The following is a 22,229-nucleotide window of genomic DNA, read 5'->3' as shown; positions in this document are numbered from 1 at the left end:
CCTGCCTCAGCCTCCTGAGTAGCTGGGATTACAGGCACGCGCCACCACGCCCAGCTAATTTTTTGTATTTTTAGTAGAGACGGGGTTTCACCATGTTGACCAGGATGGTCTCGATCTCTTGACCTCGTGATCCACCCGCCTCGGCCTCCCAAAGTGCTGGGATTACAGGCGTGAGCCACCGCGCCCGGCCAGGGATAACTGAAGTTTTAAAAACACTGGTTGTGATCAATCAGTATTTTTTTTAAAAACAGACTCTGAAAGAAAATGGGCCTGCAGATCTCAGTGGTGTTCTTCGGTGCAGCAGGTGATAAGCATGGTGACTGACACTTCCTGTTTTTCCTCCTCTCCTCTCACCCCATGGAGCATCAACAAGCACTTTAAGTCTCCCATCAGCTTGAGAAGGGGTCAGTATCCTTTCCTCAAGCTTGAGAGAGGATGCCAAAGCCCTCTCTGCCATTCAGTTCTTTCACTGGTCCTGAAAAGTGACAGTAGCTTTTCTTCTTGGGAGCTTATCTCAGGGGTTAGAACAGCACCATGCTCCACCCATTCTTAATCTCCTCTTCCTCAGGGTTCCTGCTTGGGAAAACGAAGTGCCCCTCTCCACAGGCTGGAGCATAACCCTCCCACAGGGTCACCCTTATTGGATGCTAGGCTGACACCTCCCCAGAGAGTGTCAGAGCACAATGTTGTTCAGCCCAACACTGCAATGACACTGCTGTCTCCTGGCTCTGAGATTTGTCTGAACCTGCCTGGCATACCTCGGCTTACTGTGGGTCTCCTCTTCTGAAGATTTACATTCTAGTTAACTCAGTAAATGCCCGTGGTGAGCCCAAACTTCCTAGGCTCTGAAAGCATTTTAGGAAAATTCGCATTAACAATTATTGTAAAGCTTCATAAATATATGGCACTTATGCATTTTCAAAAGTACTTTGATCTTTTTACTTGACTTAAATCTGGCACAACCCTATGAGGTAGAAAGGACTTGGTATTATCATCCCTAAATAAAGAGATTAGAGAGTGGTTAGTCCACGGTCTTGCAAACAGTGTACTGCAAAGCCTGGGCGGGCTCTAGCGGGCAACAATAAGCCATGTGCACATGAAGCAGGTGCATGAAGAGGAGGGTGAGACTGAGACGGAGGGGTGGATGGTGCGGGTCCTGTAGGTTTCCTTCTCACAGACTGACCAATCTTGAGTTCTATAGGAAGATACCAACAGGTCCTCCTTCTTGAGACCACTTATATCTAGCAGTTGGATTTGTACCTGTTTGTGCACATTCCATTCTGCCTTGTACAAGAGTTGTGTCTATACGTGAGAGGGGCCACTGGCCATTTATGAGGTCCTGCGAGGCAGGGAGGGCTTGGCACAGTACCTGGCACATGATAAGTACTCTCTACTGTGTTTGAATTGACTGTCCTCCAGCTGTTCTGAAGGTTAAAACAAGACTGCGCTGGGCTGTGGCTCACTCTCACCCTCTAGTGGTCAGTTTTAAGAATAACAGACCACAGAAGGAGCTGAGTTTCCAAAGCCCTTGAGGAGGCTCTGCCTTGCCCACACCACAGTCCACCTTCTGGTCAGGAACGACTCAGGTATCAACGGAACTCTTCACTTGATCTTAGCCAAAAGGCCGAGAAGCGATCATCAATGGAACTCTTTAAAAATACCTATGCATCTCCGCTAGCCAGGTGTCTGGCTCTAAAGCAAAAGTCAAATAAGGAAACCAGCCAACTGTTTCTCAGGCATTGACTACGTGGCAAGTCCCCTACAGGGACACATGAGATACAGGAAAAACACATTTCACAGTTCCTGACCTTAAAGGAGCCAACAATTTAATACAAAGTAAAAACACTCCAACCCCCAGGCATCCCAGCATGCTTCACATACACAGAACATGGAAGTTTTAGAAGTCCAAGAAACATTTAACACTGTAGACAAAATAGAATTTCTCTGGAGGAGAAAGTTTGAAAAAAACCAGTGAGACACTTTTTTTTTCATTATCATGGTTCAGATAACCAGAAAACCTTCCTGCTACAAAATACCTAGAAGTTCTAGATAAAATACAAAATAATGATAATAATAATGAAGTCCTGCTTAATGCATAGCTGAACATATAAGAAAATGACATTAGACATGGGCCAAGAATACCAATTTAAAACATTAGTATGAAACACAATCAAAAATCAACAAGTAGATTTGGACTATAATGACATGATTTTTCTAAAAGCTAAAAATATGGTCATTGAAATTTAAAACTGTAAGTTCCCGACATCAAACTATACTACAAGGCTACAGTAATCAAAACAGCATGGTACTGGTACCAAAACAGAGATATAGATCAATGGAACAGAACAGAGGCATCGGAGGTGACACAACATATATACAACCACCCGATCTTTGACAAACCTGACAAAAACAAGCAATGGGGAAAGGAATCCCTGTTCAATAAGTGGTGTTGGGAAAACTGGCTAGCCATATACAGAAAGCAGAAACTTGACCCCTCCCTGACACCTTACACTAAAATTGACTCCAGATGGATTAAAGACTTAAACATAAGACCTAACACCATAAAAACCCTAGAAGAAAACCTAGGCAAAACCATTCAGGACATAGGTGTAGGCAAGGACTTTATGACCAAAACACCAAAAGCATTGGCAACAAAAGCCAAAATAGACAAATGGGACCTGATCAAACTCCACAGCTTCTGCACGGCAAAAGAAACAGTCAATAGAGTGAATCGGCAACCAACAGAATAGGAAAAAATTTTTGCAGCCTACCCGTCAGACAAAGGGCTGATATCCAGAATTTACAACGAGCTAAAAAAGATTTACAAGAAAAAAACAAACAAGCCCATTCAAAAATGGGCAAAGGATATGAACAGGTACTTTACAAAAGAAGACATACATGAGGCCAACAAACATATGAAAAAATGCTCATCATCACTGGTCATTAGGGAAATGCAAATCAAAACTACGTTGAGATACCATCTCACGCCAGTTAGAATGGCGATCATTAAAAAATCTGGAGACAACAGATGCTGGAGAGGATGTGGAGAAATAGGAACACTTTTACACTGTTGGTGGGAGTGTAAATTAGTTCAACCATTGTGGAAAACAGTGTGGCAATTCCTCAAGGACCTAGAAATAGAAATTCCATTTGACCCAGCAATCCCATTACTGGGTATATATCCAAAGGATTATAAATCGTTCTACTATAAGGACACATGCACACGAATGTTCATTGCAGCACAGTTTACAATAGCAAAGACCTGGAACCAACCCAAATGCCCATCGATGATAGACTGGACAGGAAAAATGTGGCACATATACACCATGGAATATTATGCAGCCATCAAAAACTATGAGTTCGCGTCCTTTGTAGGGACATGGATGAATCTGGAAACCATCATTCTCAGCAAACTGACACAAGAACAGAAAATCAAACACCACATGTTCTCACTCATAGGTGGGTGTTGAACAATGAGAACACATGGACACAGGGAGGGGAGCACTATACACTGGGGTCTGTTGGCGGGGAGAGGGGGGGATAGAGGGGGGTGGGGAGTTGGGGAGGGATAGCATGGGGAGAAATGCCAGATATAGGTGAAGGGGAGGAAGGCAGCAAATCACACTGCCACATATGTACCTATGCAACAACCTTGCAAGTTTTTCACATGTACCCCAAAACCTAAAATGCAATAAAAAAAATAAAATAAAATAAAATAAAAAAATAAAAATAAAAATAAAACGACAAGACAAGATCGAAAAAAAAATGAAAAGAAATAAACAAAGACTCCAAGAAATAGGGGATAAAAAAAAAAAAAAAAAAAACTCTAAGTTTTAAACAGCAAAGTAAACATGGCTGAAGAGAGAGTAACTAGATTGGAAATGATCTAAGGAACTTAGCTAAAATGTAGCTTGAGAGATGAAAAGATTAAAAATAAGGCAGGGCACAGTAGCACATGCCTACAATCCCACCACTTTGGGAGGACAAGACAGGTGAATCACTTTAGTCCAGGAATTTGAGACCAGCCTGGGCAACAGAGTGAACCTCATCTCTAGAAAAAATACAAAAATTAACCAAGGGTGGTGGCTTACGCCTCTGGTCCCAGCTACTCAGGAGGCCCAGGTAGGAGGATCACTTGAGCCCAGGAGGTTGAGGCTGCAGCAAACCGTGACCACTCTACTGCATTTTGGCCTGGGAAACAGAGTGAGACCCTCTCTAAAAAAAAAAAAAAAAGATTAAAATAAGCGAGTAAGAGACTTAGAGGAAAGAAGAAAGGGTCCTATGTACATGGAACCACCGATCAAAAGATAGAGAATAGAGAGGAAGGTGAGAAGGCCACATTAGAAGAGATAACAGCTATACATGTTCTAGAATAGATGAAACACGTAGATCTTGCCTTCAGGAAGCACAAAGCCTACGTAGGATAAATAAAAATAAATCCACATCTCAACACATCATAAAAAATTGCAAAACATCAAGAAGTCTTTTTAAAAGAGAAATCAAAAGACAAATTGATTCAAAACGTTGAGAGAAACAGCTAAATTATAACTCAAGAATGAGGGTAAAATAAAGGCATTTTCCAACAAAAAGTGTCCCACTAATACTTCCACCAAAGCATTATGAAAAAATGTACATTATGAGGAAAACTGAATCCATAGGCAAGATTGACAATGCCAAATAAAATAGTGAACAAAGTCATTAGTAATAATCTGGGAAAATCTAAATGAGCACTGACAGGATAAAACAGTAATAGTAACTGATTTCAGGAATATAAAAGCAAGGTGAACGATAATGCTTAATATCAATAACATGTAAGACAGCAGAGTGGTCAGAGTAAGCTTCCAAAGCTTTCATATTGTTTGGGAAGAAGCAAGAAATACTGATTAAATTCAGATTTTTTCAACTATGCATGTCAATTTTAAAAGATGGCCACTAAAGTAAGAAAAATATAAGGAGTAATTTTCAGACCTAAAAAGAGGATAAAAGTGAATATAAAAATCTCAAGAACTTCTTTTAAACGTGGAAGGCTGAACCACTGTTCGCTCTTTGCTCTCTTCTGACACCACTCTAAAAATAGTGAATTTAGCAAGATTGCAGAATAAAAGACCCCAATGTATAAAAATCAATTGTATTTTTATATACTAGTAACAAACAATTATAAGTTGGACTTTTAAAAATATTATTTACAATAGCATCATAAAATATAAAATACATAGGGATACATCTGATCAAAGATATAAGACTTATACATTGAAAACAATAAAACATTGCTGAGAGACACTTTTAAAGACCCCAAAATAAATGGACAGATATACCTTGTTCATAAATCAAAAGACATAACACTGTTAAAATGTCAGCTGTCCTCAAATTGATTTATGGATTCAACACCATCCCAATTAAAGTCCCAGCATTTTTTGTAGAAATTGACAAGCTGATTCTTTAAAATTTATATAGAAATACAAAGGACTCAGAACAGCCAAAACAATTTGACAAAGAAATAAACTTGGAGAGCTGACACTACCAGATTTCAAGCTACAGTAATTAAGACAGTGTAGCATAGATGTCAAGATAGACAAATCAATGGAACAGAGTCTAGAAATCAACCCACATATATGGACAAATGATTTTTTTCACAAAGGTATAAAGGCAATTCAATAGAGAAAGAACACAGTGTTTTCAACTACAGTGCTAAAACACGTGGATATCACATGTAAAATAATGGACTTCCATCTATACCTCACACCAGCTAAAAAAATTAACTTACCAGGTGCAATGTTTCAGGCCAGTAATCCCAGCACTTTGGGAGGCTGAGGCAGAAGGATTGCTTTAGCTCAGGAATTTGAGACCAGCCTAGACAACATAGCAAGACCTTGTCTCTACAAAAAATTGAAAATTCAGCCAGGAGTTGTGGTGCCCAGCAGCAGTCCCAGCTAGTCAGAGGCTGAGCCAGGAGAATCACTTGAGCCCAGGAGGTGAAGGCTGCAGTGAGCCATAATTATGCCACTGTACTCCAGCCTGGGTGACAGAATGAAAAAAAAAAAAAAGAAGAAGACGAAGAACCCACCTAAAACTATAAAACTTTTAGAAGACAACACAAGAGAAACATTTTTGTAGCTGGGAGCAGTGGCTCACACCTGTAATCCCAGCACTTCGATAGGCCAAGGCAAGCAGATCACTTGAGGTCAGGAGGTCAAGACCAGCCTAGCCAACACAGTGAAACTCCATTTTTACTAAAACTACAAAAATTGGTTGTGGTGGTGGGTGCCTGTGATCCCAGCTACTCAGGAGGCTGAGGTAGGAGAACTGCTTGAACCTAGGAGGTAGAGGTTACAGTGACCTGAGATCATGCCACCGCACTCCAGCCTAGGCAACAAAGTGAGATTCCATCTCAAAAAAAAAAAAAAAAGTGACATTAGATTATGCAAATATGTATTAGTTATGACACCAAAAGCAAAACTGATAAGTCAGACTCCACCAAAATTTAAAACATGAGCTTTTTAAAAGACAGTGTCATTTAAGAAAAGAAAGGCAAGCCACAGAATAAGAGAAAATACTTGCAAAGTATAAATCTGAAAATGACTTGTATCCAGAATACATAAAGAACTCTCAAAACTTAGTAAGGAAGGCAAGGCATGGTGGCTCATATCTGTAATCCCAGCACTTTAGGAGGCTGAGGCAGGAGGATCACTTGAGGCCAGGAGTTCAAAACCAGCCTGGCCAACATGGCAAGACCCCATCTCTCTTAATGAGAAAAAAAAAAAAAAAACTCAGTAAGAAAACAAACAACCTTCCTTGAAAACAATGAGCAAAACTTTGATACACACAACACGGATGAATCACAAAATTGTGCTGAGTGAAAAAAAAATTCTATAAAACACAAAGTAATCTCTAGCGAGAAGGTAGATGTGTGGTTCCCTGGAGTAGGAGGGAGGATTGCGAAGGGGCATGAGAAAACTTTAGGAGGCGATGAATATGTTCACTATCTTGAATATGGTGATGGTGTCACGGTGAATACAGATATCAAATTTATCAAATTAAACACTTTAAATATGTGTAGTTTATGTTGTGCCATTTATACTTCAATAAAACTATTTTTTAAAAATAAAATTATATTAACAGAGGTCATTGACTGAGTGCTTGTCATGCTTGTTTCTTTTTGCTCATATTATCTTTGCACATTTCTTATTTTATTTAGGGTAGAAATGCAGTCAACTGAAAGGATCACATTTCCCAATCTCCCTAGCCGGTAGTTGTAGAGCTGGACTAGGTTCTGGTCAATGAGATGTAAGCAGAAGTGCTATGCGGTGTTTCTGGAAAGTCTTCCTCAACAGGAATAAGGCATGTCCTTCATCTCGTCTTCCTTCTGTACGGAATGAAGATCTGCTGACCGTAACTCCGGCAGCCTTTTTAGACCATAAAGTGATTTTGAAAACATCAACCAAGTGCTGATGATAGGAACGGGAGCCTGAGTCCCTTATGATATGATGAAACCACCGTATTAGGTCTGGACTTCAAACGCTAGACTTCTGTGAGAAAAGTCAGCTTCTGCCTTACCTAGGCCACTTGTTTTGGTATGGTGGAGCTACTTCTCTGACACTGGAGTGCCTGGGTCTTATGACAAGCTGACACCTTGAATGGCATTGCCTTCATGCTGCCTGCCAGCTCTCAGACATTGCCCCAAGCCTGGCTGACACAGACTTTGATTCCTTGAATCCACTTTGCTGTTCTCACCTGCTCTAATCTGCTTTCTGGCTTTGTGTGGACATCTTGGTTTCCTTACAAATACATTGGTCTAAGCTGAATTTGATCAATTCTTAATGCCACTTTGGCCCAGTTGCACTTTGTACTAAAAATAAATCACACACTTTATGTTTGTGTTATATATATTTTGCTTCTAATTCATTTTATATTGATGATTTCACATGGTCTTCTAAACCACTAAATTGAGGAGGGCAGGGATGATGCTCTCATTTCTCAGAGAAGAGGACTCACAGAAGCGAGGCATCTACATGTCCCCAGGAAAGAGTGGGGCATTGAGAGTAGAGCAAGGGCCCTGCCTCTGCCCGTCCCGTGCTGCAGAACAGCTCCCCTCAGTCACTCGCTCCTTTATTCCCATTTGTCTTTCAGATGCTTGCCAAGCACCGGCTCTGCAGCAGGAACCTGCCATCCCACGTGCTGGGGACACCAAGAGGATCCCAACATGCTTCCGGCTCTCGAGAAGTAGCCAGTGCAAAAGGGAAGCCCACTCACCACACACACCCATGAATGCGCAAGCTCTCAGGGTGGCGCCTCGGGGCAGATGACGGAGGTGCGAGGAAAAGACGCATCCCTGGTGTCTTTTCTTGTCTGTTCTTAGGTAAGAAGCAGAGCATTCTGCTATTTCCTCCTCTTTTCCTTTGATTACCAGTCATTTTCACCTTCTGTTTTATAATAGTCTCCTGTTGACCTCTGTGGAATAAATGGACCTTAATGTGTTCCCATCTATTCAATATCATTGCAAATATTTTGCCAGTTTACCATATTTCTTTCTGGCAACTTTCTGTTTACTTCTCTCCACCCTGGATTTCTTTGAGAAAGAATCACTTTATCTTCATCCATTCCTTAACCAGCATTTATTCCTCCTGCTATGAGGTGACCCCGTCTCCCATCACTAAATCCCCTGAAGCCTTTCATGCTCCAGGCTTTCCTCTCCTCACATCAGGTTAGCTGTCGTCCTGGCATCATTCATCACTGGGCTTTCAGAGACAGCACCTCAAAAGCCTGGGCTTCTCCTGACTCAGGCCTTCCATCAGCCTTAGGGCTAGAAAAATATAACCTTTACCAAAAGGCAGGGTGATGGTCGAACCTCCACTAGACCACGGCCTAACCAGAGCCTTGCTCTCTAACTAGCTAACCATGACCTTAGACAAACCACCTTCTCTCTCTGAACCCCAATTTCCCCTCGGTAAAAGAATAGGATTCAACTGCAGCCTTGCCCAGCCCTGACATGATATAATTCTAACTATACTGACCTGTGCTGCCCAATGACATGGCCCCTAGCCATGTAGCCACCGAGCCCTTGACATGTGGCTAGTCCAAACTGAGATGTGCTGTGAATGCAAAACAGACACAGCAAAGACTCTGTACAAAAAACCAGCATGCAAAAATCTCAGGAATAATGTTATATTAATTACATGTTAAAACAATAGTATTTTGGATAGTTTATATAAATAATAAAATATAATGCAAACATAAATTTCACCTGTTTTAGGTTTTTTGTTTTGTTTTTGTGTGTGTGTGACAGGGTCTCACTGTCACCCAGGCAGGAGTGCAGCGGTGTGATCATAGCTCCCACAATCTCAAACTCTTGGGCTCAAGTGATGGTCCCACATCAGCCACCCAAGTGGCTAGGCCTCCAGGTGTGTGCCACCACGTCAGGAGTCTTACTGTGTTGCCCAAGCTGGTCTCAAACTCCTGGCCTGAAACTGTCCTCCCACCTGGGCCTCCCAAAGCACTGATCACAGCATGAGCCACTGCACCCAGTCCTGTCTTTCACTTTTGAATGTGGTTCCAAGAACATTTTAAATTTGTGAAGCTCATTTTGTTTCTACAGCCCAGAGCCATTACAACTATCTCACAAGAAGCCCAGCACCGCTGACAGGCTCAGCTCATTCCACACACAGGGTCAAGAGGAAAACTTTCAGTCTGCCTTAGTCTCCAGGTGACCGGGATGATTTGGATCTGGACCAGGGGTTCATAATCTGAGGATAAAGGGCAGAAGCACCAAGCAGAATTCAGGTAATGCATGCACTTGAAAAATGACGTCTATCTTTCACTAGCCTCTAGCCAAAATTTAGCATTTCCTTCCATTTTGGAGGCAATTTGTAGGCATCATAGAAATACTGGCTGTATTTATTTGTCAGCAACAGAAATCAGTTATTTTCGTAACACGTTATTGCTACAGAATTGCAAAATATCACTCAGCTGTATCACTACACACAATTTTGGTAGATATTAGAACTGCTACTGGATCTTGTTATTTGATGTGTTAATAAAGCAACACATATCTTACTATATCCCAGATTTGTCTTTATGTTTTGGTAACTGTATTGCAATTTGTTCCCTTTCATATTTTTGGAGTGTTATTTCATGTATGTAAAAACATTATTCTGAGAAGGAGGTCCTTCTGTAGCCTGCTAGAGGGGTTCATGGCACTCCCCCGCAAAATATATGTGTATCAACCCCAACTGAGAAAGATGGGGCATTTTAATCAACCAGGGTACTGGAACATCCTGAGTAGAGGGGGACCCTGGGCCTGAAGGGATTCCAGGCATGATGTAGTCTGTCCCACTAAAGATGCCAAGTGTCTCTCGGCTTGTCTGACCCCTTAGGCAGCCCCTTCAGCTGAAGAATCAGAGGACACAATATCTGACCCCTTCGTTTTGATGCCAGGACTTTTTGACTTTCACCATTTTGAAGAAATGGTGAAACACACTTCATTAAATTGTAGGATCCATTTAAAATGACGAAGTAACATGTGCAATAGATATCCTTCCTTATGCCATCCCTGAACCCAACTTCCATCTCACAGCCTTACCCCAAAGTGGGCATCGGGATTGGCAAAAGGCCCAGAAATAGGTGCATCTCAGCCTGCGAGACACAGAGCTCTGGGGTAGGCTAAGCTCTAAAACCCATCTGATGTCCGCATCAAAATATCCTGCTTTGGTTTCACTAAAACCTTCTCTGCAACAGCTGAGTTTAGCCCGGGGGCAGGGCTCTAGCAGTGGCTGCGGAGAAGTATAGTTTAGGTATTATTTCCCAAGCCAGCCGGCCGTTCCCGGATCTGCGGGCCACACAGCCTCACCCACAACCCAAGCACCAGGGATAGATAGAAGCGCAGAATCAGCCACCACTCACTGGGCAGCTCTTGCGCCCAGACACAGTCCTGCCACTCTACCTATGAAGTCTCATTCAATGATCCAGACAAAGCAGGGAGGTCAGTCCTGGGTTATGGATGCAGACACTGAAGCCAAACAGCCTCCCCAAGACCAGACAGCTATTAAGTGCGGGAGCCAAGTTTTTAAGCCAGGTCTATTTAACTCCAGAGCTATTTCCCCGTACAAGCCACCTCCCCACTTGGCTGAGGCCAGCCAACACTGAAATCCTTGAGCAGAAGCTGGAATGGCTTTTACAAAGCTCAGATGACATCAACTAACCAAATGTAATTTGTAAACAGCGCTCAGTTCTCTGTAAAGCCCTAATCAAATCCACTGCAGACCTAGAGCCCAACAATGGGATCTTGACCCGGCTGCTTTTCTTCTGGGTCTATTTGATGAAATAGAAGCCTGGGTTTAAATGATTTCCAATCTCAAAGGAGAGGCTAAGGGGAGGCTCCTGACCCCCCTTGCCAGTTTCAACCACACAGCCTTGCTTTCCTCTGGTTTCCACACTGAAACTTCAGGTAAGATTTCCTGAAGGGCTCCGAGGCAAAAACATGTTTGAAGGCCGCTGGGCTCGTTAACTTCTAAAAGCACCCAGCTCCAGCAGACATCTTAAGGAACATTCTCAGGAAAATTCCAGCCCAGAGCCTCCTGGGGTCTCACCACCTTAGAGAACAGTGCTGGCTTTGAATGGGCTTGAGGGCAGCCTCAAAGCCCTCTTTCCAGTCTCCATGCAGAGAGGGGAGGTCCTTGAGCAACACACAGGACACTTCTGGGAGAAATGGAATCCCCAACACAAGGAATACCACAGATTTTAATTGTCTATATGGTTAAATACACAAGGTTCCTAGTTTCCAACCCTGCCTGTGCATCTGATTCACCTGTACAGTTTGTTATAAAAGATTCCCTCCCCAACATGGCGAAACCCCATCTCTACAAAAAAAATAATAATAACTTGGCATGGTGGTGCACACCTGTAGTTGCAGGTACTCAGGAGGCTGAGGTGGGAGAATCGCTTGAGGCTGGGAGATGAGCCATGACCATGCCGCACTCTAGCCTGGGCAACACAGCAAGACCCTGTCTTAAAAAAAAGAAAAAAAGATTCCTTCCCTAGAATTCTCAGGAATGGATCCCACTAAAGTTTTGAAACAAGCCCACCCACTGATTATGATGGCCAGCTTGTGGAACCACAACAGATTGTAGCAATAGAGAAATTAAGAGGGTCAGCTTTCATCTCCCCTAGTGAAGACTTTAATACAAATTTTCCAAACCCCAGGTGCTGTGGTGCATGCCTATAGTCCCAGCTACTCAGGAGGCTGAGGCAGGTGGATCCCATCCCTTGAGCCTAGGAGTTCAAGACTCATCTGGGGAACAGCAAAATCTGCCCACATCTCTTAAAAAACATGTTTTTTCCAGAAAAAAAAAAAAACAACAGAGACTTCTAGGGATACTCCAACAACTCTCTTACAAACCATGGTATCCAAGCAAGCACGTGTTCAGCAACCCAAAACCACCTTCCTATTGCGATCTGAATCCCGCCGGCAGGTGGCAGGCACACATCAGCCAACCTGACCAGCACAGCTTGCCCTACTTCCCAGCAGTTGCTTTGGGTTAAAATCTGTTTCCTTCTCAGTAAAACTGGAGCATAACCACATTCCTTACGTACTTCGCGGACTGTTTCAAGGATAAAATGAAGGTGTAACGAGAGCTGGACACGTCGAATGTGAATATTACAATGCGGGTTGAAACTTTCAGAAACAGAAGAGAAAGTTTATGCCCTCATAAAGAGAAAGATTGAGAACATCCACAACTACAGTTACCCAGGGTGAAAAACTCCTGGGCTTTTCAGAATAGAACTCCATCATGACATGTGAGCTATTTAGCAGAGGCTATGGTGGCTTTTCCTGGGCCAGGACAGTCAGAATTCAGCAATCACTGCATTAAACCCTGCGCCGTTTCCATTCTAGGCACCATCGGATCCAGTCCAGACACATCCTCAGCATGAGAAGGCAATGTGAAGCATGGATTTGGCTCTAAGGTACGACTTCATACTCTCCTTCCCCTCACCTCCATTCATTTAATTGAGAATAGGTATCTTAAGTTTAGTCCTAACTCAAATTTTTTCACTTGGCATTTTGTTATTTTTAGTTAACAAAAAAAAATAAGCATATATATATATATGCACACACACACACAAAGTCCAAAATCTAGCAAGTAGTTTTACTTCACTCTGGATTTAGAAAGTAATCTGATTAGTCTGCTCTGAAATAGAAATCTAAACATACCGCCAGCACCAAATGACAGAAATCCATCTCTCCCCGTGCTCTCAAAGCACTTTCCCACATCCCACGTCTCCTTCTCCACCTCTTATTTAAACCCTTTCAGCAAGTCCTAACAGGTTTCTTTTAAGCTGCCCTAATTAATGGGTCGATTAAAGCAGCACTAGTCAAATAGGCGTCTCCTCCTAGCTGTGGAGCTGAAGGATGGCTCAGAGGATGTTGTGACACAGGCTGGGGAGACAAAATAAATCAACTCGGGCATTACTGGCCTGCACCGCGGTCCCCTCCAACTACAAGAGGTGCAGAAATGCACTGTGAGAACCAAGTGGCATCCCAAGCAAAGCATCAAAGTCCAGAAGTGGTCGGCCTGGGACAGGCGAGGTTGTGGGCAGTGCAGAGGGAGGCTGGACCACAGCTAAGCTCCGGCTTGCAGGACCACTGCCTGTGTGACACCAGGAAAGCCACTTACTGTGACTCACGATGTCTTCATCTGCCAGAAGTTGACAACGATGCTCACTCCAGCTCTTGCAGGGGCACCTGAGTGTTGTTTAAAACACAGCTACCTTCTGAGAGCAGATCCTGTTAAAAACCTGCTAAATTCACAGACGGGGTTGCACCTGTCAGAGTGGAGCCAGTGGCTGGAAAGAGAATGGCTCTGCTCATTAATGACAATCACTGGGTGCCTGGTAGGCAGAGGAAGAAGCGATAAACGAGAAGCTAAGGTGGCAAGCTGATAGGGGCTAGGGTGCTACAAAGAGCAGAAAAGCCCATTTTTTTCCTTTTATTTATTTTTTTTTTTGAGACAGTCTTGTTCTGTTGCCTAAGCTGGAGTGCAATGGTATGACCTCGGCTCACTGCAATTTCTGCCTCCTGGGTTCAAGCGATTCTCATGCTTCAGCCTCCCGAATAGCTAGGATTACAGGCATACACCACCACACCTGGCTAATTTTTGTTTAGTAGAGATGGGGTTTCGCGCTGTTACCCAGGGTAGTCTTGAACTCCTGGCCTCAAGAAGTTCTCCTGCCCTGGCCTCTCAAAGTGCTGGGATTATAGGCATGAGCCACCACACCCTACCAAAAGCCAATCATTTTCCTACCTTTGGTGGGTGTCCTAGGTCTTTGACAAACAGGGATGAACATACACGCACATTCATTCACTGCAGAGTACACAGTGTGCCCTGTGTGTAACCTGCAAGTGTTTGCGTTGTTACAATGTAAACGTTCCTCATTTTCCACCCACCTCCCTCAAAAAAGTTTAGACTTCAAAAGGGTTTGTTTGAGCATGGGAGGAGCTGGGTCACCAGCCTGAGGAAGGCAATGGGGACAGAGGCCGGATAACCGGATGGCATCGGGGAGCACAGCACCTGAATGTCCTAAGAACCAAAGGCTCCCAGAAACCTTGGCCCCAGCTTTGCACTTGACAAACTGCAAGTCGGCTCACCTGAACTGGTATCTGAGCGCAGGTGAGGCCTGGGGTCCGCCCCACATACACCCCAGGATCTTAAGGCTTCGTGCCAGCAGGCCCAGTGACCACATCTACACCGCACATGCACAGCATGGCCCTTCCTGAGCCACTCCAGCCTCATGGCCAGGACTCTGTCGCTGCTCTGGGCCAAGCACCACACAGAAGGCGAGAGCCAGATCCTTTTTGTTCGTCTTTATTTACAGCAAAGTACATAAAGTGGTCATTTCGTAACCACTAACAATAAAGGTGGGGCGGTAAAAAGAAAAGGCAGAGGAGCAAGCGTCTTAAAAGGCGGGCAGGGGAAAGCCTAAGTCTGTATTTAGCTCCTCACCCTGCTCCTGCGGCAGGAGGCAGGACGGGGTAGGCACTCCCTGCCTCTAAGACCACAGCAAAGCTGATCTGGAATGCCAGTCCCCGGTACGAGGAGGGCGGCAGAAGGCCCAGAGACAAAAGATGGAAAGGGACTGGGCTCCGGATGCATCCACTTACGCCTCTGCCAGCCAGTTCCCTTCCTCGTTTTGTCTGAATGCTTCCCCCAGCCCGCCCTGAGCAGTGAGGAAGCAGTCCTGAACGCCAGAACCCACCTTCCTAGCTGCTCCTCAGCCTGCCCAGTTCTTGGCCCTGGAATCTTTAACAGGCACATAGGAGATTCCAGGGCAGAGGAAAATATTTCCCTGCAAGAGGCTACTTCCCTCCAATAGCCGTGGGGGCTAGTGCAGGTCAAGGTTGCTAAGTCAAGGAAAGTGCAGGAGGTTAGCAAGGGAAGTTATATACAAACCAAGCAGGCTCCCAGCCCGACGGCTCCGAGATGTGCATAACCCAGCAGCCTAATGCAACTCTGGCAGCCCAGCCCGGGTGTGGCCACAAGCATACAGCTCCAAGCCCAAGTGAGGCGGGGTGTCAACTTCCCCATGATTGCCAAGTGGCCAAGACCAGAAGCAGGGACAATTAGGCTAGTTCTGCGGCAAGGGTCTCCCCTGTCTCCGCACTCCTCCCCTGGCCTGTCCCACAGACATCCTGTGGTTTAACCCACGGCCTTTGCAAGGGCCTCCTCTATCCACTACAAATCAAAGGACGCCTGTATCCTTCTGACATAGATTCCCATCTCTCTGCTCATAGAGGTCTCAGGCTGCCTGAGAGTCTGTAGAAGTCCCATCAGTGTGAAGGAGTGTGAGGCCAGGCCTTCCTGCGACGTAATGCTTCTGTTTCCTAAGCACGTGGTCCACACACGATACCTGGGCAGGAAGACAGAACCGAGCACCACTGGACGGCTCTGGAGCCAGGGGACTCCCAGGTACATACCACCAACATCACCCCACTCTGCTCCTCTGTGCCTCCTCCCTGGACAGCAAAGTACCCACATGGCAAATGTCATAGTTTCTGGTCTAACAATGCTACTCCCAACTGTCCATGGAATCAGAGACCCAGAGGCTCTTAAAAAACTAAGACCATTGTTTGTTCCATAGAAAGCTCAATTTCAGATACAGAGTTGGCTAAATGCTGGGCTGCCACAGAGGGGTAGAGCCTTCCATCCCTTCCTTGCTCCAGACACCATGTGTCACAGACCCCAGCAGACACTGCTCAGTGTCCCTAGCCAAGCCACCAAGAATTGGTGATCATCTGACAAGGGGCAGGGCAGTCCTATAGCTGTTTCCAAGCTAGGAGTGGGCTCCTCAGAGATATCGGAGGCTTGGTCCCGAGACCACAGGTAGGTGAGGAAGCGGCTAAAGGCTCAGAGATGAGACGAGTCCATCTTCCAAGGCAGTGGGGTAAACGGCCAAGGCACTGAATGGTTTGGCACCTGGGAGCTTCAAGTAAAGTTGAGCACGCTGCGCACTGGAAGCCCAAGGCTCCCTCCCAGACAGGGGTGGGCTTCACCCGAGCATAGCCCGCGCCGCCAAGGCCAGGGCCCCTGTGTCCTCAGGATGCTAACCTAGGCCTGCGATCCCTGCTTCATCTCGAAGTGATCAAGGCATGACTACAAGGATAATAATGACTGACCCTGAACACACACTCCAGAATTCAGCCATCCCAGTGAGCACCGGCTTTCAAAGGAGGCAGCTTGGCACGCTTCCCTTGGTTCAAATAGGCGGCTGCTGTGACTAGGAGCTCCTTTCAGAGCCTGCGTGGCCTCCCGAACGTCTCTGGGTGACAAGCTCTGGTGAGGACTAGGTTTGACTTTTCTGAAATAGCAAAACAGACTTAGAGCCAAACTGAGCCCAGAAAAGGGAAATCAGACTGGATGGTGCTGAGTCTGAAGGGAAAATTTGGTGTGACCAGGTGGTAACGGAGACCAGTTACCTGAATGGCTCGAAGAGGCTCTGAGGGCAATGGAAAGAGAAGGTTCTCCAAAACGTTTCTAGCAATGGCAGCCACAGTGGGATAGTTAAGGGCACAGTCCCCCAAGCACTAGGGTGGTCAACACTGAAATGAAAATCTCTGGCCCTTCTGCAGTCAGAAACTGAGGCTCAGGACTCTATAATCAGGCCTCCTTCAGGGCTCACTTGGGCTCCCCTCCACCCGGAATGTCAGGAATCCGTACTTTCAGAGAAAACTTTGCCACCAAGCAGCAGCTCTCAGGAAAGCTAGAAATTTCCACCCCAAATATTTCAACCTCAGACTCCAACTTAGGTACCTATGATTTAAATACTGTCCTTTTAAATACTTCTTTAAAATTGCTTTTCCAAGCCCCTTTTATCCTCTGCAGCTGCCACAGCCACTAGGCGGTATTGCAAGTAAATCCTCCTGGCCATGATGCTGCTAGTGAGAATCGCTGACCAAAGTTACTGTCCTCACTTCACTGCAAACTTCCAGGAAACAGAAACGACTACCCGTCCACCGACAGAGCTCCCCTGCCACCCCGTGAGGAGCTGCTGCCAGTGTCAGTCACCAGAAGCCCTCACCCAAGCCCAGCCTGCAGTGGGCCACTCTGTATTCCACAATACAGGAAAAAAGCCCACGGAGTCAGATCAGTTACGTCCCTGGGAAGCTGAAAGAACCAGTGATTTTTCAGATATGACAGCAGGCACAATTCTGCCCCTTCCTTCTCATCTTCTATCAGGAAGTGATCCCATAAAATCTCCTCCAGGGAAGGAAAAGAGGCAGCTCTGGCTTCTGGGAGACACAGAGAAGCAGGATGGTGAGAAGGAGTCACCATGCTACCAAACAGCCAGAGGCAAGAGGGCGGGAGCAGGACAAAGAGAAAATGCAGAAGATTGTTCTCCTCAGTGGGCCTCTTCCCTGAGTTTGAGTTTTGAGTTGAGGTTTTACCTAATTTCAACGCAAAAAAAAAAAAAAAAAAAAAAAAATAGACAAGCGTATCTCTCATTGACATAGCACTAAGCTCCAGCTCTAAGAGTGGTATGTAACAGAGGAGGCGATCAAGGGTTTCAACCCCATTCCCATTGAGTTCCACGGGGCACTCAAGAGCAATGGGACCTAAGCCACCCTCCCTGTCTCTCACAGATGCCCGAGCCTGCCCGCCCCGGGTACAACAGGCAATTTCCCCTTGGTGGAATTCCAGCTGCAGTCCTAAAACACTCAAGTACAGACCCTCCTGAAAATACTTATGGCAAACAGCTTTACAGTATTTGTACATTTACACAAAAATAGATCCTTTTATATATATGTATTTATAACTGGTTACACGTTGGATTCATAATTAGGCATCACCAGTAGTAGTTGGCACAGTTTTGTTATTTAAGCTCAGGGTCAAGTTCTGTTTCATTTCGTCGTTCCAAAGTACAAAAAGAAAAAAAAATCAAAGGCATTTCATCTCCATGGTGTTTTCTTAAATACAGTAATGTCATAGGAAACAGTATGTACAGACGAGCAGTGCCTCCTGACCCTCCTCTGTCTCCTGGAGATGGGGGCCGGGGTCCGATGGAGATGGGTCAATGCGGCCTGCTGCTGGACTCCGACGCCTGCCTCTTGCGTGAAGGGGTGTAGCCGTTGAGACAGCCATTGGTCTGCCGTTTGGAGGGCCCTCCATTCAGGATGTCCTGGATGTGCTGCACGATAAGGTTGATGGCCACTGTGGGGCAGAGACCGGCAGAGCGTTACGGGTGCAGGCACGGGTGCAGGGGTGAGTGTGGGAGTCTGTGTGGGGGAAGGACACGCAGGAACCACAGGTGGAAGACTTAAGACTTCCAGGGAAGTGGCCCTGCCACTTGCAGGCAAGTCACCCAACTTCCCAGTGCCTCTGCCTGGACTAATATGATACCCCTCCCTCACAGGAGGGCTCTAAGGAGTAAGACAGACAATGCCTAGCACAGAGTCAGCCCTTAATAAATGGGCTTCTTATCAGGAGATGATCAGTCACTACTGGATGAAGCACTCAGGCCAAATTCTGCAGACGTGGTAACCAGCCATGCTTCTGATATCATCAATTAGTTATGAGATCTTTCCACTAGGAAACTTTCCCGTTTTCCATCCTAAGGCAGAGCATCCCAATGGAAGGCCCTCTTTCCCTCCAAAAAATAGAAGGAAGAGAGCTATCTTTTATTAGCATAAGAAATAAATTACGCACTTCAACCAAGAGGTCAACTTGACATCGCCAAATGTGGAATAAACATCAAATGCTTTCTTATGTGATACGCAAAGACCACGAGACATCTCTCCTGGGATAATTCCTTCAGATAGTGTAAGCTCATGAATCCAATCATAAGAAAACAAAAGACAACCCAAATTGAGGACAATTCTACCAAACAATGGGCCTGTACGCTTCTAAAATTTGTCTTAAAAAACAAAAGATAGGGGCTGGGCATGGTGGGTCACACCTGTAATCCTAGCACTTTGGGAGGCCGAGGCGGGTGGATCATGAGGTCAAGAGGTCAAGACCATCCTGGCCAACATAGTGAAAACCCGTCTCTACTAAAACACAAAAATTAGCTGGGTGTGGTGGCGCGTGCCTGTAGTCCCAGCTACTCAGGAGGCTCAGGCAGGAGGAATGCTTGAACCTGGAAGGCGGAGGTTGCAGTGAGCCAAGATCACACTGCACTCCAGCCTTGTGCCTGGCGTCAGAGCTAGACTCTGTCTCAAAAAAAAGAAAAAAAGACAGGGAACATCTCCAAGTTAAAAGAGATCATATCAGTGGTAAGTGTCTTGAATTCAATGACCGTACCGTGGTGATGAATAAGAATGTCTTTGTTCTTTAAAAGTACACAGTTAAATATTTATATCTTTTTCCCAAATAATAGCTCAACAAATTAATCTTTTTTAAATGGAGGGAAAATTAAATAAATTCTAAAGAGAATAAGGAAACAGGGTGCTATCCCACAGATCAGCTCTGCCACACTATGCCTAGTCCAGTGACATTCATACTTCCTAGACAGGCCAAAAAAGTACAACAGCGGGGCCAGGTGCTACGGCCCACGCCTGTAATCCACACTCTGGGATGCTGAGGTGGGAGGGCTGCTTGAGGTAGGAGTTTTAGACCTGCATAGAGGCAACATAATGAAACCATCCCTACAAAAAAAAAATTTTTTTAATTAGCGGAGCATGGTGGTGCACGCCTGCAGTCCCAGCTACTGGGAGGCTGTGGCAGGAGAATCATTTGAGCCCAGGAGATGGAGGCTGCAAACGAGCTGTGACTGTGCTACTGCACTTCTGGGTGGCATAGCAAGACCTTGTCTCTGAAGTAAAATAAAATAAGATGAAAAATAAATACAATAATAGTAGCAACAAGCTCCCTTTAGAAAGGGCTACCATGATGGCAGGTCATTCTAAATTAGATCAAGGAGGGAATCTGCTGTTGCTAAAAGGTGGCCTCAGAGGCAAAGTATCCAAGTGTCATCAGTAGGAAGTGATAGAAAGAGGTTGTAATCTACAGCCCTCTCTTTCTGCCAGAGAAGCAGAAGTGCATGTCTGTCCCCACAACACGTGGGTTCCTACATCCACTGGCCTGTTCCCGGGGCAAGACGTGTGGGTGGAAAGGCTCTGCCTGCTCACAATCACAGACAAGCAGTGCGGCCAGCTCTGCAGAGCCCTGTGTGGTCCCCACATCCTGCCTCGAATAATGACTAACAAAGGGCAGACATTATGTACTGCAGGATGACACCCTCCGGGGACTCACCGAGATTATCCGCGCCTCTAGGGATGATCACATCAGCATACTTCTTTGTCTGTGGAGAAAGACAGTTAATATGCATTAACACAAGTTCAGAGACAACTGGCCAGAGCCCCTCTCCAAGGCAGTATGGGGAAAGGGCAGCCTTCATACTGAGGAGCCCAGAGGGGCAGCTTTTAAGGCTTCAAATGTTGTTTACAGCTTCACAGTGAATGTATCTATTAACAGAAATTTGGGGAAACCTAAGGAAGTGCCTTGTTTAGCTGAAATGTGAATGGAAAAAATAAGCAGGGAATGAGGAATGAGAAAGAAGGATTGAAGACCTTTACGTATCAGTGAGGAAAATGGTCCAGACTGAGTGGTTAATCCAAAACCAATTCATAATTCAATTTATAATTGTCTGCCATGGATTTTTATCCACTTTATCTACATCACAAAAATTTAGCTTTGATTGAAATTCTCTCTCACTCTCTTTTCATTTTTTTTAAAAGACATGGTCTCACTCTGTCACCCAGGCAGGAGTGCAGTACCATAATCACGGCTCACTGAAGCCCTGACCTCCTAGGTTCAGATCATCCCACCTCAGCCTCCTGAGGAGCTAGGACTACAGGCACCCACTACCACACCTGGCTAATTTTTGTACTTTTTATAGAGAGGGGGTATCGCCATGTTGACCAGGCTGGTATTGAACTCCTGGGCTCAAGCGATCTGCCCACCTGGGCCTCCCAAAGTGCCAGGATTACAGGTGTGAGCCACAGTGCCCAGCCAAGTTCCCATTTCTAACGCTTGACACTGTTTCAGCTTACGACCTACGCAGAGAACATGGTCTTTGGAGTCAAACACATAATTGCCTCTATTCCACTAGGAAAAATATGAACTAGAAAAACCCAAACTGAAAAGGGGAAGGAGAATGATTCACCTCGGACTTTTACACATACTCTGAAACATGACACTGTTCACTCCTAGCACAGGGTAAAACCAGAAAAAGTCATCTTCATTGATGACCAGTTCATAGGTTCTATTACATAATTTTTTTAAAAAAGAAAGGCCACAAAGAGATGTATTTCTTTTTTCTTTTTCTTTTTTGTTCTTCCAAATTTGCTGAGATTTTGTAAACCATTCTGCAAATAACTGCATCCTGGCATATGTAAACTAAGTCTAGCATAAGACGACATAAAAATCACACCTCAAGCGTGTGGGCATCTTACTCTGTGCAGCTTCCACCCTAGGGCTGCTGAAAGGCAGCAGTGTCAGCCCCAAACCCAACTTGAACTGAGCAGATAGGTATCAGGTCCAAGTTCCTGGCTTACAGGGGAATGAGCTGATCTTCCCTGAGCAAAGAGTGGCTGGACAGTGGCAACAAGCAGAAATAACCCAGAAAATGTCTGTGCAGAATTTTTAGCTTTGTTACTACTAAGTAAAACAGCAGAAAAATGACAGTTAACTATAACTGATATCCAATAATAAACTCGCTTTGTGTTCTTATTAAGTTAAAAACAG

The 22,229-nt window shown here is 45.1% G+C and overlaps 1 protein-coding gene across 2 annotated transcripts in view; it reads right to left on the bottom strand.

Annotated features, from left to right (window-relative positions):
* Nucleotides 1-5,114: 5,114 nt before the first annotated feature.
* The window catches only part of UCK2 (uridine-cytidine kinase 2), a 98,950-nt gene continuing 81,835 nt past the window's right edge, over nt 5,115-22,229 (bottom strand). For both annotated transcript variants that reach the window (XM_021676187.2, XM_012468908.3), the window contains exons 6-7: nt 20,736-20,784; nt 5,115-18,695 (exon numbers count right to left, since the gene is read on the bottom strand). In XM_021676187.2, the coding sequence (XP_021531862.1) occupies nt 18,556-18,695; nt 20,736-20,784 (189 nt within the window). In that variant the 3' untranslated portion in view covers nt 5,115-18,555. The remainder of the gene's footprint in view (nt 18,696-20,735; nt 20,785-22,229) is intronic.

The sequence above is a fragment of the Aotus nancymaae genome, unplaced genomic scaffold, assembly GCF_030222135.1.
Source record: "Aotus nancymaae isolate 86718 unplaced genomic scaffold, 86718_ANA_hifiasm-v0.15.2.pri h1tg000108l, whole genome shotgun sequence".
Classification (NCBI taxonomy): domain Eukaryota; kingdom Metazoa; phylum Chordata; class Mammalia; order Primates; family Aotidae; genus Aotus; species Aotus nancymaae.
The sequence above is the reverse complement of the archived record's forward strand: the minus strand, read 5'-3'. Positions and strand labels throughout refer to the sequence as shown.